Source organism: Tubulanus polymorphus, chromosome 7 (genome assembly GCF_964204645.1).
Source record: "Tubulanus polymorphus chromosome 7, tnTubPoly1.2, whole genome shotgun sequence".
Taxonomy (NCBI): Eukaryota; Metazoa; Nemertea; class Palaeonemertea; order Tubulaniformes; family Tubulanidae; genus Tubulanus; species Tubulanus polymorphus.
In genome coordinates, this window is record NC_134031.1 from 2,799,775 (window position 1) to 2,827,438 (window position 27,664).

The 27,664-nt window shown below is 39.1% G+C and overlaps 4 protein-coding genes across 6 annotated transcripts; 2 read left to right on the plus strand and 2 right to left on the minus strand.

Moving 5' to 3' along the window:
* Nucleotides 1-1,007: 1,007 nt before the first annotated feature.
* Nucleotides 1,008-7,330, minus strand: LOC141908918 (glutamine synthetase-like). The gene is made up of 7 exons (XM_074799205.1): nucleotides 6,775-7,330; nucleotides 4,745-4,965; nucleotides 4,336-4,497; nucleotides 4,096-4,242; nucleotides 3,257-3,384; nucleotides 2,523-2,728; nucleotides 1,008-1,972 (listed from the first exon to the last, which is right to left on the minus strand). Exons 2-7 carry the CDS (start codon nucleotides 4,917-4,919, stop codon nucleotides 1,684-1,686), a joined length of 1,107 nt encoding a protein of 368 aa, XP_074655306.1. The 5' UTR covers nucleotides 4,920-4,965; nucleotides 6,775-7,330; the 3' UTR covers nucleotides 1,008-1,683.
* On the plus strand, nucleotides 7,298-11,808 carry LOC141908919 (prostamide/prostaglandin F synthase-like). 2 transcript variants are annotated; one of them, XM_074799207.1, is made up of 6 exons: nucleotides 8,729-8,912; nucleotides 9,254-9,429; nucleotides 9,621-9,825; nucleotides 10,304-10,355; nucleotides 10,438-10,501; nucleotides 10,814-11,808. In XM_074799207.1, the coding sequence occupies exons 3-6, from the start codon at nucleotides 9,759-9,761 to the stop codon at nucleotides 11,042-11,044; spliced, it is 414 nt and encodes a 137-aa protein (XP_074655308.1). In that variant the 5' UTR covers nucleotides 8,729-8,912; nucleotides 9,254-9,429; nucleotides 9,621-9,758; the 3' UTR covers nucleotides 11,045-11,808. The 2 variants fall into 2 exon arrangements, with proteins under 2 accessions (XP_074655307.1, XP_074655308.1); XM_074799206.1 differs by lacking the exons at nucleotides 8,729-8,912; nucleotides 9,254-9,429 and adding an exon at nucleotides 7,298-7,416.
* Nucleotides 11,809-11,815: 7 nt separating this feature from the next.
* LOC141908917 (integrator complex subunit 11-like) lies at nucleotides 11,816-16,822 on the minus strand. Its single transcript, XM_074799204.1, has 18 exons — nucleotides 16,684-16,822; nucleotides 16,555-16,566; nucleotides 16,228-16,313; nucleotides 15,769-15,842; nucleotides 15,581-15,692; nucleotides 15,373-15,489; nucleotides 15,186-15,284; nucleotides 14,766-14,939; nucleotides 14,512-14,631; nucleotides 14,329-14,424; nucleotides 14,042-14,164; nucleotides 13,761-13,850; nucleotides 13,349-13,511; nucleotides 13,162-13,272; nucleotides 12,793-12,857; nucleotides 12,557-12,705; nucleotides 12,315-12,441; nucleotides 11,816-12,077 (listed from the first exon to the last, which is right to left on the minus strand). The coding sequence occupies exons 1-18, from the start codon at nucleotides 16,709-16,711 to the stop codon at nucleotides 12,018-12,020; spliced, it is 1,806 nt and encodes a 601-aa protein (XP_074655305.1). The 5' UTR covers nucleotides 16,712-16,822; the 3' UTR covers nucleotides 11,816-12,017.
* Nucleotides 16,823-16,912: 90 nt separating this feature from the next.
* Nucleotides 16,913-21,046, plus strand: LOC141908797 (transcriptional adapter 1-like). Of its 2 annotated transcripts, none has more exons than XM_074799005.1 (10): nucleotides 16,913-17,057; nucleotides 17,201-17,237; nucleotides 17,457-17,511; nucleotides 17,685-17,750; nucleotides 17,858-17,961; nucleotides 18,461-18,539; nucleotides 18,842-18,972; nucleotides 19,318-19,466; nucleotides 20,051-20,207; nucleotides 20,598-21,046. In XM_074799005.1, the coding sequence occupies exons 1-10, from the start codon at nucleotides 16,960-16,962 to the stop codon at nucleotides 20,799-20,801; spliced, it is 1,080 nt and encodes a 359-aa protein (XP_074655106.1). In that variant the 5' UTR covers nucleotides 16,913-16,959; the 3' UTR covers nucleotides 20,802-21,046. The 2 variants fall into 2 exon arrangements, with proteins under 2 accessions (XP_074655106.1, XP_074655107.1); XM_074799006.1 differs by having other exon boundaries at nucleotides 16,975-17,057; nucleotides 17,186-17,237.
* Nucleotides 21,047-27,664: the final 6,618 nt, after the last annotated feature.

Sequence of the window (27,664 nt, forward strand, 5' to 3'; positions counted from 1 at the left end):
ATATACCTTCTACCGCTGTGTGACTTGGGTGACATTATTCGTGTTATTTACCTAAAGTTATTACAACATCAGTTTTTAAAATACTTCACAGTATTTCTTGATATGAACTTCGCAGCATGAAGAAACCCACGAAAGATCATTCACAATCTTTTAATTCGCTGTTTCCAATTCAGACGATAACAAAGAATTTGAAAGAATTTGCTGACGATTCTTCTGCGAGACGAAAACTCAAATACTAGTACTGGGAGGTGCTGTTAACTATATTCAACGTAGAGAACTACAACATATATGCGTACGACCCTGTCGCCTGTGGGAAAAACAAGTGTTTGTGTTCACGTGATCGCAGAATGTTGTTAATCCGGTAAATGTTTTTCCATGAATCGTCACTCACGGTACATTTATCATTTAGCGTCGTCTGCAATCTGGTGCGTCTCGCTTCTGCGTTATAGTAAATCGATTCATGAAAAAATCGTTTCATGAAAAACAATTCCGTGATCATCACGCGCAATGCGTCATTGTCCATCAATGTGACCTTTACTTCAGTTAGCCTCTTAGAGCTCGAGGTCATTCATGGACGTATCTAGTTTATACGTCCATGCTACGACGCACTGGTCATAGAAAGCAGGGAAGTCTCCCTGTAGAAAGAATGCATTTGTTTCCAGTTTGTTACGTAATATGTTTACAGAACACACTATATCGCATTTTCAACGCAATTTGTGTAGGAAATAACAAAAATCGGCAATTGACCGCGGCAATCAAAAATTACTTCCAACGCGGCTGGTCAATTACTATAATCAATTCACATAATACATATAATTGTGTGAAAATGCTGGGCCTCTTTTCCAGGGTCCGTGCTGAATCAACTGGAGGTAACCAAACCCTGGAGGATGAGTAACTGACAAGGCTTACACAATATTTGGCGGTGCCTAACCTTGAAGTAGGGAATTCCACGATGAAGCGCCTCCTCTGATATAGATCAATAATTCCAGAAAAAATGAAGATTGGTATCGTTCATACTTTATTCATCTGTTAACGAGATTGTCGTATATAATATATTTCGTTAGAACCAACGACGACATATTTTGCCATCGTCCGCGTTTAACTCCGGTTAAACCAAAAATATCGAAACGAACTTCGAGGATTAAATACATTATATAAATACTATTTTTCATTTTAATTCAAACACGTTACACTGATACACGCACACAGACTTTCGAGAGAGACGATTAAACAAACAATTTAATTAAAAGAAACATTCTTCACACTTTACCATTTAGCAGATCAATTTCCGCGCAGGAATAAAGAGTATATACTTAGTATATTAACATTTCATGTAATTATATCACGTGGTTATATCCGCGATTAACTATAGCGGATTGAGCGAGAAAGAAGTAAAATAAGTACCGGTTTTTATGAAATATATGTACAATATGTAAACGTTATTTTCAAAAATAAAACTCGAATTTCAATATTTTTTCGTTAAAGGATTCAGCATTAGTGAGAAACAACGGAAAACGTGTATAAGGACGAACGCGCTATGTAGTGTGGCAAAATATAGTTTATGATCAGCCCACTAGGGGGTGCTTGTGTCAATTATTGCCATCACCCCTATCGTCACTGAAACATGACTGTTTTATCTATATTCTCGGGATGGAAGTTTAAATGCTTCGTTTTAGTTTTAGTTCACTCGTTGAGAACGCACGTTCGAACCAGCGCCTCGGTGACCGAGTACGGATCGCAGTTTGAAGACGGTCGTCTGTCCTCGAAGTATCCGAAGCCGTCTGCCATCACTTGACGCGGGATTCTGATGCTGGCTCCGCGGTTAGCGACGCCGGCCGAGAAATCGTGTATACTCGATGTTTCGTGGGCGCCAGTAAGACGACGTTCATTGTCTTTACCCTCGTTCGGGTCGTAAGCTTTTATGTGGCGCATGTGTTGCCTCGACAGGCGATCAATGGCAGTTTCGATGACACTGAAATAAATCAAAATCAACCAGCTCTATCAGTCTACAAATTCGATTTAAATGTTTTCTTTTCATAAATAAAACTTTCCGTCAAAACGAACAATCCATTCTGCTAACGTCGGAAACAAACTAAGTTTATAACTTTGATAGCCCTGGATCAGTCGTCCACGAAAGAAAGGAATATGTGTCACTGAATTACGATCAAGTGTCGATGAAGTACATAATTTTCAGGGACCGGGCTCGCGTAACGACCGAACCTTGACCCACGCTTTCATATCCAGGGTCGACCAACCCACGTAGCTAAACCCTGGAGTGCTCCCGGAACTCGTGATAATGACGAAGCCTTCCGGGAAGCAGCTAAATGATTAATTAAGTACGTACTGGGTCAAGGGTTTGTGTGTAATATCACACATGTAAGTAACAAATACACGTGTAGATAATAGATCCAGGGTCGGGTTGTGTGGGTTTATTGTGTTTACGTCACGCGGAAAGAGCGGTATATTTACGATATTTAACCATCCAGGACCCACATACGATAAATCAACGTTTCAATAATCACCTGATGCCACCGGCTTCTTTCGACCTCATTTCCAGCGTCGAGAAGTTAGTGTGAGCTCCGGCGCCGTTCCAATCACCTTCCATCGGTTTCGGGTCCAACGTGGCGCAGACGCCGAAATCTTCGGTGACTCGGTGTAACAGGAATCGTGACATCCACAGATGATCGCCCATCTCGATACCTTCGCATGGCCCAACTTGGAACTCCCACTAAACAGATAACAACAACGCATTATTTTCATTTCTTTCTCTCTTCATATGACAGATTCTTTTTTGTCTTCGGCCAACACAATATGCGTAGACCCCAAGATGTGCCCTCCCCCGCAGAGCATTCAGTTGACGCAATCCCTAGTCTCACCAGGACTGTCGTGACAGCTGTAGGGAGTGTATTCAGCACCTGGTGCAGAGCAAGTTGAATGGGTTTTTATTGCGACCAAAATTCATTCATTATTTGCAGCGGTCTATCGACCTAATTTCGTATCGCGCTCGCTAACGAAATTGTCGATCTGGGGCCAGGTGCTCTAAGCTCGTTTTAAAATGTCTAATGTTTTTAAATGATAAAATATCATTGTTTGTAATTAAATGCTTATGTTATAGCTAGGAATAACAGATGGGTCGTTAGGGCATCACGCATAGCTACGTTGAAATAGCTATATTGAAATCTTCTCAACCAAAACAATAAAAGGGGTTGCTACGTATGGGAAATATTGCAAGACGCGGATTTTTTCTCGAAATTACCTGCGCTGGCATTACTTCTGCATTAGTACCGGCGATTTTAATACCGGCGTATAAACACGCCCGGTAGTGCGCCTCGACGATGTCCCTTCCGTGCACCTTTCCAGTACCGACAGCGCAATAATAAGGCCCTGCAAATGGCAAATAAACACGATTAATTATAAATGTTTATAAATAGATGCGAATTATTGAGTGGTTACTTGTAAACGGTTGAGCACAAAGGATTGCGGAATATAAATTATTCAATTCGGGTTAATCTATATAAGTACATCCAGCATTGTTCTTGTGACAAATATAGAAATATCCCAAATTTATGAAACAGACATAATGTGACCTATGTGAAAGACCTTTCCAGGCACCAGTTACCATAAATATTCACGTTAACTACACGAATTTCGAAATGAAGTATTGTAATATCGTTCGTCGGTCCGTTTTTAAATCGGAACCAGTTTGAACGAGGTACGAACACAAAAACCAACCCCGATCACAGTTTATTTTGTTCAAAATAATGAGAAATGGACGTCGACCCAGAAACTCTATTTACAGAGTACAAAGGATAAGAGTTTATGGCACACAAAAATGTCATAAATCTTACGCACGAACAATACTAAACGTTTCTGATATTTTTGTACATGATGTTACATCATGTTAATTTATTACTGTAATACTAAGCGTCATGGATATAAACCAAGCGATTTTTTCTCAAAGGTAGGTCAAGGTCACGCGAATGACAGGAAATCGTATATCAAACTATCAACAACGAGGCCTTCAGAAGCGTATGGAATAGGAACGGTGATGGAAAAAATCTTAGTAAATCTTATTATCAAATTTCTCTGCATTACCTTGTGGCCCTGGGAAGCCATTTTTGGGCCAACCGAACGGGTGCCCATCGACGTCCATCAACGTGTATTCTTGTTCAATACCGAACCAAGGTATCGACGCCGAAGCGCGGTCCATAACCTGCTTACAGTTTCTCCTTTTATTAGTGTCTACGGAAAAAAATTAGAGAACATTATTAATAGGTTCACTTGGCGTTACATTGGCGCCAGTAAAAATACAGAGTATAAGAACACGTAGTTCACCTGTTGGTTGCCCGTTATATTTGAATGTTTCGCAGAGAATCAGTTTATTTTTGCCGCGACGGAACGGATCTTTAAATTCGGCTACAGGATGCAAGTAGACGTCCGAGTTAGAACCTTCGGCTTGGTACGTACTCGATCCATCGAAATTCCAGATGGGATAGTCTGAAAATAATCAGAACCAAGGGGTTGGCCATTGCAGGATCATTCTGTTTATGAAACAGTCACAAATTTTCGTCATTGATTGCATGATGCTTTCTCGTGCATCGCGTATGGTGAAGTAAAAGCTTTACAAAAGAAGTTTTCAAAATTAATTTTTGATCAAAAGATTTCCCCGCGTAAACCAAAATGTATATTACACCGATAGCATCTCATTTACGAAAATGCAATTACAGGGTGTTTTTGTTCTTACCGGATATCGATTTAGGTTCAAAATCTAATGTTTTCGTTTTACATCGAAGTCCTTCTCCAGTTCCGTCGATCCACACGTACATAGCCTGGATGATGTCATCGGGCTGATCTAACGTGTAATAGTGGTTCAGCGTGCTTTTATCCAATAAGGATGCTGGTCGTATTTGCAGACTCATTTTTGCGAATGTCGTCTGGCGTGTTGTTGTCAACTGTCGTTTATATCTAGCAATGAAGAACAATAGCCGACGCTTGGCTTTATATATATACGAAAAGAATCGATATTCGTGGAATAAACTGTCAACTAGAAGGAACTGGTACCACTCTGACTCAGTCGTTCAAGGTTCTAATTTACTCAGTGCCGATCGAGGGACGCAGCTCTCGTGTTTTATGATAGTAGTAAACAATGAACGGGTTATCGCGAGGTAAACTTTCACATGATGTTGTTACGGAGGGGTAGCGCGTCCTTATAGCGAAATTAGAATTGGCCGTTCGCCAACGTTGGAAAGTAAAACCATCGGGATGACTGTGTGCGCACGTGGTTTTACGATGCTAGGTCGTTTACACTATGATAATGGAGTTGGATATGTCCCTTAAAAACAATTCCACAGTTGTGTGTTAACTCAAGTAGTTCATTTTCAATGAGCTAGCAGCTCAAAACTGCGTAACTGGTCCAGGTTAAGAAGGCAGTCCGTAGAACCGGCCCGTAGATTATATTAGCAGATTTGAATAGCGTTGCTACGTCGAAAGCAATACGAGGGCCCACTTTCACAAAAAGTTAAAATGGATCGTTGACTTGTCCTCGTTGAAAACATGAAGTAACCAATAGCAATTACACCAAAAATTTTAGTTAAACTTTTCGTGAAACTGGGCCCTGGAGTCAGGTTCAGACAATGCATGACTCTCGTTTAGTTCGCGATCATGCGATGGATCGGCGTCTAGCTTTTGCAAAAAATGCACACAGTTCGGCGAGGTCCCTTCGGAAAAAGAATGACTGGGACATGAATCGATGACTCATGAGTTCCGAAATCGAGTCGCGCATATCTTATACAGGTTTCCATTGTAAAGAAAATACAATTTTGTGTAACTGATTTTTTTTTCAAAAAGAATCTAACGTATGTAACGTAGGAAGAATTATTTTTACAACGAGTTTAGGCTTAGGGAAATACAATATCCTACGCGTGCAATATAATCGTCATTTTCACCGTATTTCTATAACATTGTTCTAAGTGCACTTGAAAATGAAAAATCCATTATCGACTCAGACTGTTAGTTCACCTTTTTCGTCACGCATATGAAATATTACACAACAATATTCTAGGTACATTGCGCGAATGTGTAGGGAAAATGTCGGTTTCTTGGCATCTGCATAAACAACGATTCAGCAATGATAACACACATTAATAATATACGTTCAGAATTATTATTATCTAAATAAAACGTTCATTACATAACGAATTGTACCGGTACGCCAGACAGAACACTCAGACAGAATTTGTGCATTGTGGGATTTCCGCGGGCGGGTATCGACCGACGATTAGGTAGTTTGGAGAAATATCATATTTTGTACCTGACCGACCTCATTAGAATGCCACCTTATCAGAACGGTTTTACTGTATATGTTAGAAATAAATTCAAAAGCTATTTTGAGTCGAGAAGATACACAATATCTATAGAAAAAGCTATCATTGATTTTCTCCCTCTGACTTTCATTGTGTGATTGGGAAATCTATCGAGTCGGAGACGCAACCTGTTACAAATTTCTTGGAAAAAGAAGAATATATCTTTCATAACACGAGTTTGAAGTTGTTCATTCAATATTTCTATATCACATCTACATCCTCATCATCCGACCTCTCAAGAGGAAAACAAGATATTTAATTCAAGAATATAATTAACACTTTAATTAACTAGATCGACTCACTTGGATTGTCAATAAAAAGCACGTGTTTTATAGATTATTACAAAATAGAAATCATCTAATACGAAACAAATTAAGTTAACGAATTTGAAGGGAAGAAAATGATAGCTTACCAATCTTAGAACCGGTCCGTTGTGTTACTTGTTATCAAGTGGCACCACAGTTGTTTTCCACGCTCACAACAGCTGCAGAGTCGCCGTGTTTACGATTTGTCAAGGCCGTTCGCTAGCGATTCTGTAATTGGTTGAACACTGGTGATCATGTGCGCAGTGCGACTGACTTCGTGGAATCATTTTTAATGATTCACGTGTGCGCGTCGTTGTCAAGTGGAATGGCGTCATAAGCGGAGAATGGCATGATGATGCAATAACCCGAAGGATCGGGGTCTGTTCGTGAGAGAGGAGCCAGAGATCTTCCTCAACGAGTGATCATTGTTAGCCTTGGTACTCGGGCTCTTTGGTACCTCTATGTGGGATGTATATGACAAAAAAAGAAATAATCATTATTTGGCCATCGTCTACGCGGATGCTATCCATATCCGGCTTTTAGTGTTGCTATATCCCTATCCAGCTTTTAGTTATCTACTTTCATAAGTCCAAATCCAGATTTTACCCACTTTCATAACCGCGATTTAGTCGCAACTGTTTTGTTTACTTCCTGGTTCCGAGAAGTGTGCGTTACGTAAAGAATAGAATCTAAGAATGGAGCTGGCGGCGATCGCTAAGAGTTTACTGAGAAGTGTAGCCACTAATGAGGTGCGTATGATCGAGGGGCCATAGTATCTAGCATCCGCTGTATGACACCTTTTAAGTGTAATCTGTAGAGAATTAGAAGAGAAGCAACAAGGGAGGGAGGGTGTCAATTAGATGTTACCTAATCGTTATAGTGGTAAGCTTTTATAGTCGAATGAGCTTCTGCGATCGTTAAACTAAACCACAGACAGTTTATTGACTAATAAGGGTGTCGCTGTCGGCTTTTCTGAATCCTGTCCTGCTGCGCTGGTGTAGCCCCACCCTCTAAATTTTGTGAGGGTGTGGCCGACTTGGTCGTAATCAGTAGCCTGTTATATTTTCACAAATCACACTTTATGCACACACGTAATGTTGGTATCACAGCCCAGTATCACCATCTGATTGCTTGCTTAAACTACGACTAGGTAAAAAATATCCCTACTGTCTGTCACACATGCTCTTCGTGCGACGTTTTGGTCCGTAATTCCGTTAATAATCGGTTGATCTGTAAATATTATGCATCAATTTGTTCAGTAAGGAATTTGCATTCAGAAATAAATCATGAACTGGCAGAAATTTGTTTGTGTTTTCTTCTATCAGCGATAGTTTACCTAGCATACGCTCGCGTAATGCTGAAAAACGGCTTTTATGGCCCGTCACGTGGCGCCACCTACTGTATTTTGATATGCTAATGAGCAGGTGATGACATCACTGTAACGTTTCCGAGCGTCCGCGGAGCGGATTTTTCAGCATTACGCGAGCGTATGCTGAGCACAGGGGCTCGTCACGATAGCTGGGGGTCCAAAATCAAAGATTTGACCCAGTATCCTAGGTACCACCTATAAAAAAAGAAAAGGGAGCTAACATTTTGACATACTAGAATTGACCTTCTCATTTCAATCGCTCATAACTTCGTAACCCATCGACCGATTCGCTCGAAATTGGTTTCGTTTCATTCCTAAGAGGTTACTTTTTCGTTTGAGACCTTCCGCGACAAAATCGGATAAGAGACACCCGAGAAATCACGACTCAAATCCGAAAAAACGAGTCAAAATAGCCAAAGCCGGAATTACTAGGACGTCTCGGAGTAGTCGATTCCCGACGAAAAACGATGAGTTGACGCGGTTCCCGGACGTTAATCTTCACATATCATACATCGCTGGAAAGCTTATGAACTGACCTTATTGAAAAATGCGTTTATTTGATAATCCGTTCCGAAACCGGCGACAAGCGAGGTGAAAATACGCACCGAACCGATAAATACGCACTTTAAGCGTCACTGAACCGCCATTGAGGGTGTGACGTCACGGGCTCTGAGGACTGATAAATTCGCGATACGTGATTGGTCGACTGAATATGTCAATTATCTAGCGTTGCATGCTGGGATTTCTCATGACGTCACGCAGTTAATGGCGGCCGGAATACACTTGGAAATCGTATTTATCGCATCAATCTGGATTATCAGCTCGCCAGTCGCGGGTATCGGAACGGATTATCAAATAAACGCATCTGTCAATAAGGTCAGTTCATAAGCTTTCCAGCGATGTATGATATGTGGCGATTAACGTCCGGGAACCGCGTCAAATCATCGTTTTTCGTTGGAAATTGAGCACTTCAAGCCGTCCTAGTAATTCCGGCTTTGGATATTTTGACCCGTTTTTTCGGATTTGAGTCGTGATTTCTCGGCCGTCTCCGGTCCGATTTCATCGGGGAAGGTCTCAAACGAAAAAGTCACCTCTTGGGAATGAAACGAATCTAATTTTGTGTAAATCGGTCGATCGGTTACGAAGTTATGAGGGGTTGAAATGAGAAGGTCAATTCTAGTATGTCAAAATGTTAGCTCCCTTTTCTTTTTTTATAGGTGGTACCTAGGATACTGGGTCAAATCTTTGATTTTGGACCCCCAGCTATCGTGACGAGCCCCTGTGATGCTGAGTAAACTATCGCTCATAAATGAAAACAAAAACAACTTCAGTGAAAATTGTTGTTTATTTCTGAATGCAAATTCCTCGCTGAACAAATTGATGCATAATAAAGGTAGATAAACCGATTATTAACGAAATCACGGACCAAAACGTCGCACGGAGAGTAGGTGTGACAGACAGTAGATTGATTAGCCCTGCTGCGTTCCTGATTGACCCTGTTACAGGCTGTGACTGAATCTTTTTTCATGAAACCGTATCATACTAATTAGTATAATTGCTTTATTTCTATTTATTGAATCGCAGACTGTGGCTTTAGAATCGTTGTGGCAGAATGAAACATGCGTGATCACGTTTCTGCGGAGATTCGGGTGACAGTTGTGTCGTAACTACTCGAGGAAACTGAGCGCTCTCCGACCTCAGCTCGACGCTAACAATGTTAAAATGATCGGCGTCGGCTTAGAGGAGGAGGGCGTTCAGGAATTCGTCGATGGAAAGTTTTTCGACGGTGGTAAGTTTTAGCATTTTAAACCCTACTACAGTCAGCGGTTGTTTGTTTCCCCAAACAAACCGTATTTGTTTGCCTGGGTCCCTACGACTCATTGATTCCTTTTAGATAGAAAATGCTTTTAAAGGTGCTTGTAACTCCTTTGATTTGAGCAAAATGCTGGAACCTCCTTTAAAACTCCTTGACCTTCTTTAGAATTAGAAGTTTTTTCTGGTTAGCAGTTTTCCTGTAGACTAATCTTTTACCCAATCACATGGTTACCAAATTAGTAACCGAGTTTTTGGAGTAGGAATGATAAAGAGATTTGTAACTCCTTGAAAACTCATTATATCCTAGAATGACTGATCTGTAAGGATCGTGATCGTTCATCTATTTTCATGACAGGACCACAGCCTTTTAAGTGTTGCCTGCACACTGCATCAGGACTCAAATCCGCTTGTCACTCGGGGGCGCTGCTGATAAGATGACTCTCTAATTTCAGAACTGTATATCGACACGAAGAAAGAATGCTATAAGAAAATGGGTTTCAAAAGGTACATTGTCTACAAATGAAATTCACTAGTTACTGTGAGCGGGGAAAAGTATTCAATACTGACTTTCCTGGTTTCGTTGCAGGTTCAACTTTTTCAATGTGTTTCCTGCTGTCTTTTCAAAAAATGCAAGAGATTCAGCTAATCAGGTCGGAACAAAATCTTAAGTTTACTCGTTTCTTAAAAGGGAAAATCCACAATTATGAAGTAACACTGATAAAGGAGTTTGTTGTTTAAACTCAATGCTATAAGCCGTTTCCAAAAACTTCTTTCGAAAATGGCTCATAACATTTGAGTTGAAAGGTGAAGATTCAACCCAAATAAGTTTTACCTCCTAATTGTGGCTTTTTTCCTCAATTCAATCAGAAAATCATTGTCTCGGAAAACCTACTTGTTTCTTGATAAATAAAATTCATGGTCAGGACGCTCCGTAACAAATCCTATTCTTATCGATGTTTCAGGCGAAGGAACAAAATATATCGGGAAATTTCAAAGGCGACGGAATGCAAAATGGCGGCACGTTAGTCGTGAAGAAAGGCGGCGAATTGTTGTTGCGATGGAACCAGGAAAACCCGGCCGATCACGTGCCGTTACAAGACGTATTAAACGCATTGAATATTAAAGAATCGATTCCGACAAGCGAAAACGAGCCGGAACTCGTGTGCGATGATAATAGTTGCGAAATAGAATAGACTCGAGTCACCGAAACCGTGCATCCGTTTCCTCGATTACAGTTTAACTGTTAACATTTTTGGTGTAATTGCTTCTATATTGGTTACTTCAACCTCAGGATCCTCTTCAACTGTTTGTTAAATTTGACGCTACATGTATTATTGAAAATTAATTTCCTACCTCTATTAGTTAAATCTAGCTTTTAACTAATAAATAAATATTTGAGAGCTAGATTTCCAAGGATGAAGTTCTAGAGTTACTATGGAGCTTTATCCTTGAAAATTTGGCCAAGTAGTTCATTATTCTATTTATTGCGGTCATCCAAATATGGTTTAAATGCACGAGGTCAAGGGTCCAGAAATCAAGCAATTTCCTTCAATAGTGATAATGCTCAAGTGTGCAAGTAGATTTTGAATGCGATATGTCTAAGACCCATGAATTATTTTGACTTTCGAAGGTCATCTCATTAAATCAAAACGATTTTTCACCGGTCAATTGTTTTTTCATGACATTATATTTTGTTACTAAAGCCTGTTCTTTAATATCCTTCTCTCATACTGCCTTACTGATATGAATTGAGCCTGTTATTTAATTATTATGACGATTGAATGCGTCTTTGTGTCGGTACGTATTGTATGTTTCTACTGAATGACCGAATGACGTTCGTTAGATGCAAATCTGAAATCGACGATAATCTATCGACTGATACTTGTGAGAAATCACACGTCACGTCAGAATTAACTTACAACACGGAAGAAACAGAGCTGTTAAATGTATTTTCTATTTATATTTATAATTTACACATTTCGAATAAATGTCTAATGCACTATTTGCATATGTGAACTTCCATTCGTTTTTCAAAGACATTTTTCATATTCTTCAAGCCAGTTGTGTAGGCTGAAGTCATCACTGATACATGGATTATCGCTGACTTGTCAGTATAATTAAATGCACAGTTTGGTTTGACATCTCTCTCAAATTGACGGATTTCTTTCACGTTTGTTCACAAGACGGCTTCAACATTCTCAATAGATAGCTGCCCAGTTCTTCATCCTAAACGCAAGGAAAATAACCAGTTAGCAGAGAACCAGCTAATCCTAATCACATTTGGTACGAACATAGTATAGGTTAGGGGCTAAGAAAATAATGCGGAGATTTTTGGGAATGTAGTTTTGACCGCTCTCTTAGAGTAAGTCATCAACATATAATGTTCCTTCTACCTATGTTAAACTGTAAGAATGTTCCGTATCCCACTGTGTTGAATTCAGTGAGTTTTCCTTTTCTACGAACCTGATAAGACCACGAGACGAGAACTTCCTTTTCGTCGTCCTCGTCGCCGGAAACTTTCACCAGAACCGATTCTGAAATCGTTATCGATCCGTCGGTTGAATACTGAATATTCACATCGGGTAATTTACTGAAATATACACAATATTGTCAAACGCTCACGCTATCAGATCAAAAGGGAAAATTAGTGACAAAAACCCCATTTTGCCTTTTTCAGCGTTTAGGCAGACATTTCCTATACTCACGATTTGATAAGCTGATAAAGTTGTTCGGAGAATTTCGCCGGTGTCGTACTCGCTGGATCGTCTAAAGTCAATGTAGATGTGAACCGTATTGTGTGTTCCTGTGAGCCTAGCGTTTCTAACGCCTGCAGCGGATCAATCAACTTCATCGTCTGCGAATAAGAAATATCCGGAGATCGTTTCAAAACGTCGTCAAAATTGATTTCATTCGCTTGAATAGTTGATTTAGATATACTGACATTATCTTGTAGTAACAAAGCTCCATTCATGACTTTCGCCGATTTCGGATTAGAACCAATAGCTCCTGAAAAATTGAATAAAAATCCCTGCATGGTCGCTATAAACCAGTTAATAGAATCTCAAACTTTAAAACTCTCACCTCAAGGAAAACAAAAAATAAATGGACAAGTTTTAAAATGATCATCTAAAATACAAACTGCAGGGTGGCCACTTTTATTTATCAAAATTCGCTGACTTTTCTCAAGAAAAATTCCCTGACTCTTCCCTGATTTCCAGGTTAGTGGCCACCTTGATGTGTATCCTTAATGAAGTAGACTGCGCCTTAAAGAGGTCAGATGCATCAAGATTAAAATGGCACCCAATCTCACCTGCCAGAGATGCCTCTCTCTTGAGTAGTTTCAGAGACACATCGACCGGTATGTTTGGCGTACAGGGTATGATCACTGTTTCTCCATTCGCCGGTTTAAAACAATTTATATCTGAAACAGTGAATTTACAAATTATCTCCAAGAATTTGTGCCTATACTCAAAGACTTTTTAAGTCCTTAAACATACTGAATTCTTGCTGTATTTTTTTCTTAAGGAATTCCATCTTGACGTTTTCGCCGTGTACGAGCATCACGTTCTGCGGCTCGCATTGTCTGATCAGCTGCATTATTCCTTTAGCATCGGCGTGTGCGCTGAATGACATGTATTCCACCGCTAATTTCACCTCCAACTGTTAAAACATTCAAAACAATCACGATTTAATCAATAGAAATCTGATATCATAGAAAAAATGTTTCTATAATGATACACAGTAGACTCCACTTTAAATTAAGACATCATTCACCAGGCATCTACACATTGAATGACGTTTTAAATCTGGACTTCTCCTAATCCAGAAAAATTGCACAAGTGTCCCATGTCCGAATTAAGCAGGGACTTACGTACATCATGTTTGGAGATTTAAACTGAAATTCATTACCGTTTGTCTGTTTTCCAGTTCCAATTTTCGGACGCCACCGAGAATTTTGTGTCCCACCGTTCCAGCAACGCAATAACCGGGCATTATCACCTGAAATAAGCAACAAGCGTTTACTTCAACAGATCAAGTCCATCAATCGATGTTTATAAACTAAATCTTAAAACCTATTTGTTCGTCAAACTAGTTCCCTGTTCTGTTTGTATCACGCAAAGCTAATGCGCATATGGATTTTAGGCTCAATGAATTATTATTATCATTATTTGTGTGCATTCGGCGTTTACCATGTTGTTTTCGTTGGGCGCCCATCGTTTGAATATCTGCAGCGAGAGTCCAGCGTGCAGCATCCCCGGCGTGGCGAATACGACCATCGGTCCGGGATTATCAATAAACGAACGATCAAATGGCTGAAGTATACAAACACACACGATATCACTGAGACCTGTCCTCTCGCGGGGTTCTGAACCCGATAGCTTCACGAGTCTCTTATCCGCAGAATCGCGACGCCATCGGCTTCGAATCCGATCATGAACAACATAACAAAAGATCAATGTATAATTGATTCATTTACCTTAATGTGTTTGAAATCGAACATATTTCTTTGCACGAATGTTTTTCGTATTTTCTGATTCGTCCAAGTAATAAACAGTTTATAATAATGGTTCGCCTGAAGAATATTGGAATTCAAAAACAATAAATCTATGACACTGACGAAGATAGAGGGAGGTTTTTACGTATGTTGCGATGAAAGCACCTTTTCAGTGAGTCCCAGCGAGAAGAAAATCGGAACTTTCAGATTCATTCGATCCCAGTATGTTTCCAGTAGAATGCACAATTCTTGAGCTCTTCCCAACGCGAATACAGGAATCAACACCTAACAGTTCGAAAATGATATTTCATGAACGATTTCCGACCATGTGTCATTCAGAATAAGGATGTTGTAATAATGAAATTCATCCCTACATACAGACATCGGTCAATTCAATAAACCGTTTAACTGTAACCTACCTTACCACCTTTATCGACGCAGTCGTGAACTTTCTTTAGGAAATCGTGTTCTCGAGCTCGTTTTGAATCTCGTATCGTCGTCGCGTACGTCGATTCCGTGATCAGCAGATTCGGACGACATTTATCGATCCAAGCCGCGCCGAGATGCCGGTCCGGTGTCATATTATAGTCACCCTGAAAAGTTTTGCACAATTTTTGAGTCAAAATAAGTAGATTTCCATGAGTCACAAACCCCACAAATACTACCAAAGTCTACTTAAGACACATTAGGGCTATATCATCTCTTTGAAGTTTTGAAATCATCATCAAAAACATTTTTCTTGAAATTTGTCACTTGAGAAACAAATTATTTTATCATTATTATCATTTCAGCTTGGATACCAATCTAACAATTATGGTTAAAACTAGATCCTGACTTACCGTGTATACAACTGATTCAGAGCCTACTTTCACGTGAAACATCGCGGCTCCCAGAACATGTCCGGCATAATACGCCTTGATTTCCAATTCATCATCAACCTAGAAAACATGTTCACAAACATTCGAAAAAAACAATCTTAAGAGAAAGGACACAAAGATCTATAACATTCTTGACTCAATGAGTTACCTGTATTGTTTGGTGTAAGTTGACGGCTATTACTTTCTTCATGCAAGATTTAATCATTTCCGAAGTGAAGAAATTCTGTTCGCCTTTTCTATCGACAGTGATTTTACGATAATCCTCCTGCAAATTGATTAGAGACGATTAGAAAACGAGGTCTACTTGATTATTAGTGAATTAAGACTGATAATTATGCGTATCATTTTACACATACCAACAATATCGGACAAATAGCTTTTGTCGGATGCGTCATGTAAATCGGACCATCGAAACCGACCATTTCTGACATGTAAGGTAAAGCCCCGCAGTGATCCAAGTGGAAATGACTGAAATAAGTTCAAGAACCATTTTGAACGAAGCAGTTTAATTATCTTATTGAAAGTTAATTCTAAAGGGTCTTACGTGATGATAACGCAGTCGAGATGTTCTGTAAGTCGGCCGGTTCGAGTAATGAACGTGAAATCGGGAAACCTTCGCTGAAATTATAGAAAAATGGACCCAGTTTCACACCTTGAATTCAGTTTGAATCTATGGAATTATGAATAGTTCGTTGTCCATTGATAATGAACGATCTCGCAATTGATGACTTCTTAAGTTTTTGATTCATTAACATTTTCTTTCATTTCCATATGTTTGAATCTAGAGTCTGTTTAATCCTTACAACCCAAGAGGGTCCTGGGACCGTTTATCAGTTCAGTTACAGTCAAAATCGCATATTGGACACATCTCATACATCATTTAATGGATACAGTTTCTAGACAGTTCCCACTCGATGAGAGGATAATTGATGTCTTTATAGAGTCATGACTTCCACCTAACATTATAGAAAATGGAGTCAACCGATCTGATTTTGTTGCTCACCTCATCGTTGTAGCCCATGTGCATTCCACAATCCATCATTATATTCTTACCACCGACCGTTATCAACACACAACTGCGACCAACGTCTTTAAAACAACAGTCAACATATCAGATGAATTTAAAAGTAAGTAAAAATCAACCGGTCGAAAATAGAACGAATTTGTAGATGGTGGAAAATATAGAAATGCTTGTATTATTAGGCCTATAAGCAAACTGAATTTTTGCCAAAGTTCCAATACAAGCCAAGGGAATCTGGTATCTAGACTTGTCGAATTATTTAACATCAGCGACTAAAGTAGGCATGCAATAAACTTTTGGAAGGCTTACCTTGACCAGCACCTGAAAATGAAAAAAAAGTATAGGGTTAAAAACTCAAAAAATCAAAAGAAAAAGATCGAAAAAAGATAGCAAATTCGATGGAAACGGAGACTTCAAAATCAAATATACTGATCTTACCTAATGGTACGACACTTATTTCTGACATAGTTCAGTTTCTAGTTGATATCCTCATTCAAACCTGTGGAAAAGTGGGTTTAAAACATAAAATTTGGGCCCAAAATTTTGCGGGTCCGTCTTTCGCTCAACGACCTTGAAAACTGGAGATATCTCGAGAACGCGATGCCGCCACCGAATAACACTACAAACCGGGCCTAGACTAACAGAAATCTCCGGATTCGGACCGAAATCTGGATTGATACAGCTCTGAATTTCGCGATAAAAGAAGACAGAATTATGGCTTCTGGGTCGAGTTTCCAGCCTAATCGAGGCCCAACCGGGTTAAATGTAGCTAAGAAGAACCTACAGGATGTACTGGGAGATGACATGAAAATGTAAGTTTTATTCAGAACGAATTTTCATCATATTTTGATAATGAATCTGGCCACGGCATAAGAAGGTGTATTCACTTCCTATTTTCAATTCTCCGACCTGTCAAAAATCTGTAAATGAACCAAGATAGTCATTGATGTTTCAGGTATTTACAGTTACTGAAAGCCTGGTTCAAACAGAAGGTAAGAATCCAAATCATTTAAACTTTTAAAAAGCCAGGCATTCTCTTCCCTAGTTAGTTACCTAAATCGTTGGTGGTAAGGTTTTTATTATCGGATGGGCTTGTGAAACTATCTGATCGTGAAACTAAACCACAGACAGGTTACTGACTATCTCTTCTTGATATGCGGGTTGCACTCTCTCTCACTCTCCTCTTAAACTTTGTCTTCATATTATTTCAGTTATCAAGAACAGAATTTGATTATAAAGCGAGAAAAATGCTTCCAATGCAATCAAGTAAGTAATAGATAAATAATCATTAATCTTCTGTTCGCAAATCCTTCGAAGACTTGGTTAAAATAAGTTCATTTCAATTATTTCAACTCTTAGAATCAAATAGGCCTACTAACAGATAACTGTCATTGTCATTGTTTAACCAGGTTCTGTAGTTTTGTAATTGCAAATTTCAGTGAATCTGCACAATGAATTTCTGTTGGCTATTTTGGGAAAATGTCAAAGTCTTGGTTCTGTGGTCGGTAGGTTATCAAACAATCCTTGTACCGTACTGTGTATAATGATTTCGTTGTGAATTCTAAGAAATTCTAACTTTTGCTAAACTTTCATTTTCTTTTCTCGAACACAGCGTCGAAAGATTCTCACATGCCAGCTCACAGTATCGCTAGTCAAAGATTGTTAAAACGCGCGAAAATGAAACGAAAAACTGGAATCCCGAAAACCAGTTACCAGGTAGGAGCAACACTTCAGTAAACAGCAATACTGAAACTTCATAGCCTCAGATCCCTAGATCTTTAATACAGTTAACCTCCCCTATTATTGGACAAACTGGTGCAGGCAAAATTGTTCCGAGTTAAGAAGCAATGTCTGTATTATGTAATAATTTCGTTTGTTGAGTTAATTGAAAATTCTAAGTCGAAAAGTCAAAGTTTGCCATGTTCGATTTAGGTGAGGTTTACTGTATTCATAGATCTATTTTATAATAGATCTACTGCACTGCTCAATTCATGTCTATGATACAATTTTTCTTAGTTAACCAGGGGCCGGTTCCATAGTCGGGCTTAGACTTAAGACTGGTCTAAGACAAACTTAGCTCTATAGCCAATCTAACAACTTATGACCGGTCTTAAGGTTTAAGACCACCTTTGGTCTTAAGTCTTGACTATGGAACCGACCCCAGAATTTTCCGATAAATAATAATTTGTTGGGGGCATTGTTCTTGTTTTCGTAGCATCGTTTCGTTCCGTACGATCCTTTGAAACACGTTCCACAAGTCGCGTCGAAATCTCCCGAAGAAGAATGCGGTCTAGGTAAGCTTCTAGAATGTCTCGTCTCGATCAGGGAGTTGAAGGGTCGGCTCCATTCTTCTAGGTTCATTTTGCCTATCCTTTGGATCATCCGACACTGTTTCGACTGATGTCTTGATGGTTGGTTACTTCAATTTTTGTGACCAGGAATTCACAATTTGATCAGAAACCCAAATGTGGGATAATCGAGGGTTGGCTGTGGTTCATATTCAGTGAAATGTTCACTTATAAGTGAAAATAGATCCAGTAATTTGACTTTTTTTAAAGTTATAGTGTGAGTTATATTTGTACTTTTCGTTTCCTAGTTTTTGCGAGTCGTGAAATGACGCTTCCCGACTTATCGATCATTCACGGCAGAATGCTCGTCGCTGTTTGGGAAAACGGTATGGACGATGTACAAGACAACGCTATCAGACTGGTATCGCTTGCTATGGAGGTAAGCCTTAAAATATTCTGTCAATCACTGTATGGTAGACTCCGCCCACCAGTAACTGGGTTAGGAGATATTCAGAAAGTAAGCGTGTATCATGAAAGGGGGTCAAAATTTGGCATTTCTCCCTTTAACTATTATGCTAAAGTTTTGTCAAAATTACGTGGCCAATACAATACATTGAGTGAAATAGATTCGAAGCACAGAAACTGAAATTCTCAAGCAAGACTAGAAGTGATGTTACTGACATACTGAAACAGAATCGGAATGATTGTCCCGAAAGAAATAGAATCCGAATTATGAAATCGGTCGGTATCACTATGACTAAATATTTCTCTCTCCTTATTTTAGAATTTGTTGAAGAATATTCTAACTGTTGTTTTATCGCGGCGAAACTCGTATAAAACTCGAGAGAATCGATTTCGTTACGCTATGGGCTGTCCGCTGCCGTCTGTGTTCCTACGTAATTCCACCCTCAGCCATGATTATTCCATGGAAAGGTTAGTGTAAAGTTATTCACCCGAGTGCTGGGAATGTGAAGTCTTGCTCCAGGGGCTAGTTGTGTATGGCTTAGATTTGAAACCAGTCGAAGTTGCTACAGATCAGTCGTTCCTGGATATAAGGAGTTCTAAAGGAAATTTCAAATTTCGTGGAAGCATTTGCGCCACTTTCATATCCTTATTACTGTAGACTCCTCCTAAATCGGTACTTTTTGATTAGGTCTATGTGGTTTCATAAGCAAATTTTTATCCTTTACACTACCTAAACTCTGTTTCTAATTTGGTAAATACAAAACCTGGTCCCAACTGTATCATTTTAGGAGTAGTTTACTGTACAACTGCCAACTAGACAAAAATTTCTAATTGCCTATTTCTCAAAATTCAAGCATTTTCAAGCATTTGCTGTTTTGGAAGGAGTTTTCAAGGAGTTGTAGGGACCCTGACTATTGTTGTATAACCTATCTAACAAATAAGACAACTTGGACTTTTAAGCCATGACTTCGCTAGTGGGCAAGGTTTCAGATTGACCTCACAATCTAATCAAATACCGTTAACCCGGTCCGGTCATCAAATCGTTGTTTCAGCGAAGAGACGTCTGTCACGAGTCAAGGTCAAGTGATCCCGTCGATTAAACCGTCTGCCGAAGTGGCCGAAATAGACGCGATCACTCAAATATCCAGCCATAATAAACAACAATGTAAATATCCGGTCTCGCTGTTCGATGTGTATAAAGGCTTACAGGTACGATTTATAACGCTATTCAGGATCCAATTCCATAGTTGTGAGTTCAGATTTGACTCATTGAAAATAAACTAAATTAACTCAAAGGTTAACTCCAACTCACAGCCATTGGAAATTGTATATGCTTCTGTTATGATTCCACCATGTTGACAAAAATTGTCTGAAGGCCATGACTTGGTCACAATTTATATCAATAGGATATTGATTGTTCAATGCATCTTTACCCGCATTTCGACGACCTGACAGATTTCAAGCTAAAATTGGCACAATTATTTTGCACGTACCCGCTTAGTTTGACTCGGATAATATCCACGTCCTGGCTGATTGGAGTTGGTTTCGGCGTGCATCTTCGAAATTGCTCCGATTGTAGACATCGTTTGTATTTTGTAGGTATATAAAAGTGCTATACCGTCTCATACGGTTTACACGATGGCGATGGAGAACATCATCAGTAAAATGTGGCATCCAAGCAACGAGGACCTCGAACAGGAGACGTTGTATCATCGAGAACGTCAGATTAGAGATCAGAAAAAATACGATAACTCTTGTTTTACGAATCTCAATCAGAAGGACAAGTTATATAATACGACTTGAAGATCGCTAAAGCATTTCAGCGTTTTACGCAAGACTTTCTGTTTTCGTACTTTGATTCACAGCTGGTTTCGAAGCGGTGGGTTCAAATGGCAGCTGAAGTAGCCTGTGGTGTTTAATTCATATCTGATTCGAAGAAACCTAACTCTGCGTGGAGTTTCCGTGTAACTGCCCTGAACTGTCATGAAATAACTACCCTGAACTGTTTGATAACTGAGTTATCGAAATGAATGAAGTTAATGCATTTTTGTAGCAAAATAAATTAAGAATTCTACAATAAAATAGCTGACTCGTTTTGTCTTTGATGTGGACTTTGGACCAGGAGCTTGTTTCACAGTTTTGTAGAAATTTGACCCTTGGGTAAAATGAAATGAGAGCCATGGAACCGACGCCTGGATTTCAGTCGGTCAAACATCGGAAGTATATTGACATGACTCCATCAAAGTTGAATACAACTATTTATTAAAAAATATCTTTCCTTCAATTTTTCTGATTCTGAACTGTATCAAATTGGGTGAAATATTTTGTCCCGTCACTAGATATGTAGAACCTTAACTTCCAATCGATAGACAAAGGAATTTCTATTCACATTCTGTTAAAATGGTCCTTAGATTTGTGCTTGAGTTAAATAGATAATTCAACTTGAAAAGTATTCAAGCTAAGAAGAGCCACCTCTATACACAGGTAAGTGTACTACCCTGATATTAAGGGGGGGTCGACTCAATCTGAAATGAGCGAATCTTATACTGAAAGCAAACCCATGAAATAAACACCAAAAAGCATCCGTGTACAATATACGTAAAAAATTGTATTTTCAAATAACTAAAAACCGCGTCAAATTTTGGACGAAACACACTCTAATGAAATACTATTTTTTTCTCTTTTTACACACAAACACTTTACCGTATTACACAACAATAAAAAAATGAAACGACTTAAAAAATGCGGAACAAAAAAAAAACATCTTTTTCGATAAATCCTTATATGAAATACAATAACAACTATATCGCTTAACATGAGATAAAACACGGTTGTTTTTGTATACGTTTCTTAATTAAATGCTGAATAAAATCGCAAGAAGATTCAGATAAACATTTATGTATAGACGAACAACAATCATATAATATAGTTATTACACTTATGAAAAATATACGCGCGAACTACAGTAGAACCCGGATCACTAGGGACCATGCTCATATCAGTATTTACGAGTTTTTGTGATAAGAAGTAACAGTTTTAATGTATTTAATCTCAAATCAAATGGACTAAACTTTTTGTCTGAATTAAGCGAAAATCGAAAAAGCGAAATATAAACGTGTTAACTGGGATTGCCTGCATTTATCTGAATCGAAAGATAGATTTCCTCGAAAAATGAGATAAACCGTGGATATCAAAGGTATAAATATTCGTGCAGTTGGAGAAAATATAACCACTGAATGGTTAAACAGATCATTATTTCTTGAACCTCTCGAAATACATTTCGGCAGCATGTACGCAATATGTAATAGGTTCCAGTAAGAAAATTGACCAGGCCATAACAATATTGAAACTGGTATCCAAACAAGCCACTTATCCATGGACTATATAAAGGCTTCATCGTCTGGAAGTTAGGGTTTTTTGGTTTAAAAAGCCCTCAAGACAACATCGAGTAATAAAAGCTACTTCAATCTACCCAAAGATAGAAACCCTCGCGCGCATTCCGAAATCATTGTTTTGTATATATCAAGTTGATTATATAATAATACTATGTACAGTGAGCAAATTTTCAAAATAACTACAGAACCCAGTTCCACAGTTGCAGCTTGACATGTATAATCAACTAATCTACTGTAACCTCGCGACAGTTAGAGTACAAATTTGACTGGTAATGATTGATTAGGAACTTATTAAGACTTGAACTCACAGCTGTGGAACCGGTCCCTCTGATTTAAGTACTGAACATCGTGTTATGTTTTATCCTAATAGTTTTCTGATGTCACCGCAAACTTTTACAGGAGCCTCTGTATCGGGGGACACTTTCATTCTCTGAGGAGAACCGCTGATATCTGAAAGTATGAAAGATAAGTATATGTATAAACAGTGTAATTCAAACCCTAGGGCCAGCCAGTATCAAAGACCTAGTGAATCGAATTGAATGAAATTCAAACATTTACCGCTAAAATCCATTTCAGGGAAAGTTAATTTCAGAAGACGTTCGAATCTTGTTTGTACGAAGTTACAATTCCGAACCAGTTCAGTTTCAGGCTGAAAAAATTGATATGCACAAATAATTGAACAGTTTTCATCAAAATTATTAACTATAATTTCATTTTTGTAAAGTATCGAGAGTTGTACCTTGTTGTAAATTCGACAATTTCGGAAAATTCGCCGGAAATCGCTGACGAATTGTTGAATGAACTCGTATTTACGCTGGCGTAGTTTACCCGCTATCCAGTCCAACCACATCGGATATTTCACAACCGCGTAATAATCCACTGGAAGCTGCAATAAATAACAACAATTACCTTAATACCTAGAATTCTAATGAATGCTTAATGACATTTACGATATGTCCATTACCTCATCTTCTGACCATTCCGTTCGAAAATCTGAACTTTCTTTCAAATTCCACATATCGTCCAATATCTTCATACATTCCTGGAAAAATACAGACAGAAAATATAGAAACACAGACAAAGTTCTTCGATTGCGTTGGAAAAACCTACAGCAATTTTCAAAAACGTATATCGACAAAAATGAATTATATATAGATTTTAAGGTTTTCTATCTCAGGAAATCTTGAATTTTCCATAAGGGCATTGCTGGATCCCGCTATTTCAGCACAGTCAACTTAGCTCATCCTGTATCAACATATAATTGAATACTCTTCATGCCACTTAGTTCTTGTTCTAAATGGGAGAAGATTCTGAATATGAAGGTGCCAAGTGGTAACAATTCAAGAACAAGTTAGTTCTTAAGTTTTCAAAATTCCCTTAAGTCTCACTTACAGAAGTGTACTGGAAACCACGCTTATTCATAGGTGAAATATTCTCGGTGGTCACTCTAGGCGTCACATGTCTATGCGGAGTATTCGAACCAGATCTAAGCCGGGTAGGAGTTAATACCGGTCTCGGGGTCAGTTTTTCGAGCACATCCAGTTTAAGATCAAGATGTCCTTCTGAGAGACTGCAAAAAAAATTTCCAATTTGTTAGTTAGATAATGATCTCTTAAAGAATGCTAAGTTTATACCATACAGCAAAAATCAAGCACTTTCAACACCCCCCCAAATCAAATGGAATATATCTTTTAAGAAACTTACTGATGCAAATCGGGTGAATCAACTGACGCAGGAATTAATGGTTCATCATCTGAAGGCTGAGAGGCAGCACCATTTACTGAAAATCATTATGAATAGATGCTTAATGCTAGCAATTAGAATTTGAAAATACATGTACTCAGAATTTCAAATTCTGAGGCCAGTTGTAGGTTAGTTACAACCATCTACGCCGAATATGAGTTGAATTTACAGCGAAATATATGATTAATGCACCTAAACGTACCATCATTCGATTTCTCATTACTGTATGAATCAGACAGACATCGTTTGACTGACGTCGATAGAATCTTCGTAGAATTCTCGACCGGTGTTCGGTGCTGCCAAGGTAGAAAATAACCGATTACAACGGTCTAACCCATACTGAGAATAAATCTAATTCAGATCAACAGCACTGAAGGTTCTTCTTACCTTTACGCAGTTATTGTTATCATCCATGCGTTGTTTTACGTGCAGTCGATGGTGACCCATGCTTTTACGCGCCGTCCTTTTCCCGAACCATTTACTTCTAATCTTGTCCAAATCTTTACCGCCATTCGCGGCGTTTCTGGTCGACGAATTTTTATTTGTAGCGCTGCTGCCCCGGGATGGATTTTCACTTTGCATCGACTTTCCATTGTAATTCAGTTCAGTCGGCGCGGAAGTTTTATCGGTTATTTTCGTCTTGAACTTCTGCAACAATGTTGACCACTTTTCCTTATTGAAACTACGGTTCTGAGCTGCATCATCACTCAATGCCGAGAGAGTACCATTACCTTCAGGTACGATAGCATCGGCTCTTTTTATTGTGTTCCCAAATTTTAGTTCGTAATCCAATGCATTCAACATCTTTTCTGTAAATCTTCCACCTTCAATATCAGAATTCAGCAAATTTTGGTGAAATGAATGTATTTCTTTATAAATATCACCCATCTCATGATGTTCTTTTCTGACACTCTTTGCTTTCTCTTCATGAATCGGTTCATCGCATTGCACTCTACTTTTTGCAGACACTTCCACAGTGTTACTGCTTATTTTCACTTTCTGCGATGAACACTGATTCCTATGACTGTGAGGTTGGTTAACCTCTTTAGAAACTTTCTTCGGATGAAAGCTTTTCGTCTCGTGAGTTTCAATTAGTGCATTCTGATGGGGATTTTCATGGTTTTCCTTTTTCGTTTTGTCTCTTTCAAGATTTTTGGTGACTTCTTCAACGTCATTTCTTTTTTCCAGTAGCATAACATCTGCAAAACTTGGATCTGTCTCCCTCTGCTGAGGAAGAGTTGGTTTCGTAATAAGCTTCTTCGCTTTTGTCGTGGTTGACAAGGCCACATTACTCAATACCTGGATCGGACCGCTTGAAATGGAAAGAATTTTTGGAAAGTCGGGCGGCACCGTCCCATTAGGATGAACTTCATTGCAGATCATTAGATCAGACTGCTTATCATGGACTTTTACGATATTTTTCACCATTTTATCAACAATCTTTTTAATGACTTCATATCTGAGAGCATTCACATCAGTCTTAACTGCTTCGTCTCCTACAGAAGTAGATCTCTTGCTTTCGACATTCACCTCTATTACCGGTATGACATTTCTCTTCTCAGCATCGAAGTCGTACAATACAGATTTGCTCAACCTATCACCAGCATTAGTATTAGTCTCAGACGGTTTGCAATCATTGAAAACTCGTTCCACGTCTCCAGTATTATTTCCAGACAAACCCTTCTCAACATTTATATTTGCAGGATGTATATCATTATTTGTCGAGCACACTTCCATATTCGTATCCATCTGTTTGCCTTTCTGTGCAGCTGATTTCACAGGTGTACTAGTCAATAAAGCCTCTTTGAAAAATGATCCATTTGACGCGGATTTCAACTCTTCGGTGTTTTTAGCACCGTCTGATTTTACTCTTTTAGTAGAAGTGCTGCTAGTGACGGTATCTTCATTCATTCTGCGTTTCAAACCAGAAGGCGTGCTGACATCGATTAAAGACTGTTCTCCAAGATTTTGCGCGAGTCGTTCTGACGGTTCGTTTGTCGGCGAACCGTTCCGAGGAAGAGCCTCGACATTTTGACGTAATTTCGTAACGACCTGGATCACCGACGGCAGTGAATTTTGCACGAATAGTAGCAACGTTTGTTGTAAAGTTTCGACGTCATGAAGGCTGCCTGGTGCCGAAACCAACTGACGAGATTGTTCCAGTATCAAAGTCATCGTTTGGAATAAATGAGCGACTTGACGAAAATATTGAAGTTTTTGACCGCACGCTTCTCGACGTTCATTCAACTGCAGCAGAGCGTTGTTCAAATCACGACGTAATAAGTAAACGACATCCATCCACACGCCAGACGTCGACTGATTCGCTTGATTCGTCGTTACGTCTGCCTGTTTGTTATTATTGTTATCATGGTTAGAAACGGAAGCGATAACATCGAACGGTAAAGTCGAACCGAGCGAAGAACTGTTCCCAACCGCTTCGATAGTCGCGTCGGAATCTTGACTTTCTTGAGGAGATTTCAAAAGCGGTCGTAAATCTGAAAGCAAGTTTTCAAACCCATTTTAAAAATCTAATTCCTGTATGTCGTATCATTTAAAATGAGGACTTCATTTTCCAATAAATACCTTCATCAACGTTTTTTCCAGGTAGAAACAGTTCATCTTCGTTTACACTTACGGTTGACACGTCACTGCTGCTACCCGAATGTGCATGTTCTTTGTAATTCACATCTGTTTTAGATCCTTCAAAGAACAAGAAATCATCTAAATAGTGATAGTCATCAAGACGAAAGGACCATTTATGATATACAAGATAAATGAATATTCTGCACCACTGCCTACGTGTTGCAGTAGGCCGTATTACCGGTATATGCATTAAATAGTGCAGAAACCTGGACAGACTTTTGGCCTTTACACCTCCTTGCATACGTCCACTCATAGTCTTGGCAAAATATAGATTAATAACCACTGATACAACTCTATATCGTGTTGAGACGATGATATGTAAATAAAATATATATCGTTAAAATAAAATATAGGATTGAACTAACCTGATGAAGCATCATTTGAGTTCAGATCATCAACTTCCATCTCCGTTACTTTCTGATCTTCATCTGCAGCATCACCATCACCATCGATATCATCATTAATTGGCAGTTTTTTCTTGGCATCTTCATCGCAGTGAAAGTTAGGGATATCCGAGACTCTTTCGTTTCCGTCTGCGTCGCAATCGCAATCTTTACCGGGCCGACTTTCCCAGAATATGTAATCGTTATCGTCGTATCCATAATCGATCGGAGTGAAACCGACCGCGTTGCTGGCACTTTTTTTGGTTTCGATTAATTGTAAACCGCTGACCGATGACAAAGCGTTCAAACTCGTCGACGGGGTTACATCCAATCCAGCGAGAAGATCTTCACTTCTCGATACACTGCGCGTATGCAACGTGTAGCCTTTCAAGAAATGGTTGCCTACTGGTGCAGATAGTACCTCAGATGTACCCGAATTGCTGCAGCTGCTGCTGCAAGAGCTGATAGAGTGCGTAGATGGAGCGACTACAACTGGGATATC

Coding starts and splice junctions, on each gene's coding strand:
- LOC141908918 (XM_074799205.1), bottom strand. CDS start 4,919: ATGAGTCTGCAAATACGACCAGCATCCTTATTGGATAAAAGCACGCTG. Junction 4,243..4,335: donor ATATAACGGGCAACCAACAG/GTGAACTACGTG, acceptor TTTTTTCCGTAG/ACACTAATAAAAGGAGAAAC. Junction 3,385..4,095: donor TGGCTTCCCAGGGCCACAAG/GTAATGCAGAGA, acceptor TGCCATTTGCAG/GGCCTTATTATTGCGCTGTC.
- LOC141908919 (XM_074799206.1), top strand. CDS start 9,759: ATGATCGGCGTCGGCTTAGAGGAGGAGGGCGTTCAGGAATTCGTCGAT. Junction 10,356..10,437: donor AAGAAAATGGGTTTCAAAAG/GTACATTGTCTA, acceptor GTTTCGTTGCAG/GTTCAACTTTTTCAATGTGT. Junction 10,502..10,813: donor CAAGAGATTCAGCTAATCAG/GTCGGAACAAAA, acceptor TCGATGTTTCAG/GCGAAGGAACAAAATATATC.
- LOC141908917 (XM_074799204.1), bottom strand. CDS start 16,711: ATGTCAGAAATAAGTGTCGTACCATTAG. Junction 12,442..12,556: donor CTTTATCAGCTTATCAAATC/GTGAGTATAGGA, acceptor TGTATATTTCAG/TAAATTACCCGATGTGAATA. Junction 12,078..12,314: donor TCGTCTCGTGGTCTTATCAG/GTTCGTAGAAAA, acceptor CCTTGCGTTTAG/GATGAAGAACTGGGCAGCTA.
- LOC141908797 (XM_074799005.1), top strand. CDS start 16,960: ATGGCTTCTGGGTCGAGTTTCCAGCCTAATCGAGGCCCAACCGGGTTA. Junction 17,058..17,200: donor CTGGGAGATGACATGAAAAT/GTAAGTTTTATT, acceptor TTGATGTTTCAG/GTATTTACAGTTACTGAAAG. Junction 19,467..20,050: donor CATGATTATTCCATGGAAAG/GTTAGTGTAAAG, acceptor TCGTTGTTTCAG/CGAAGAGACGTCTGTCACGA.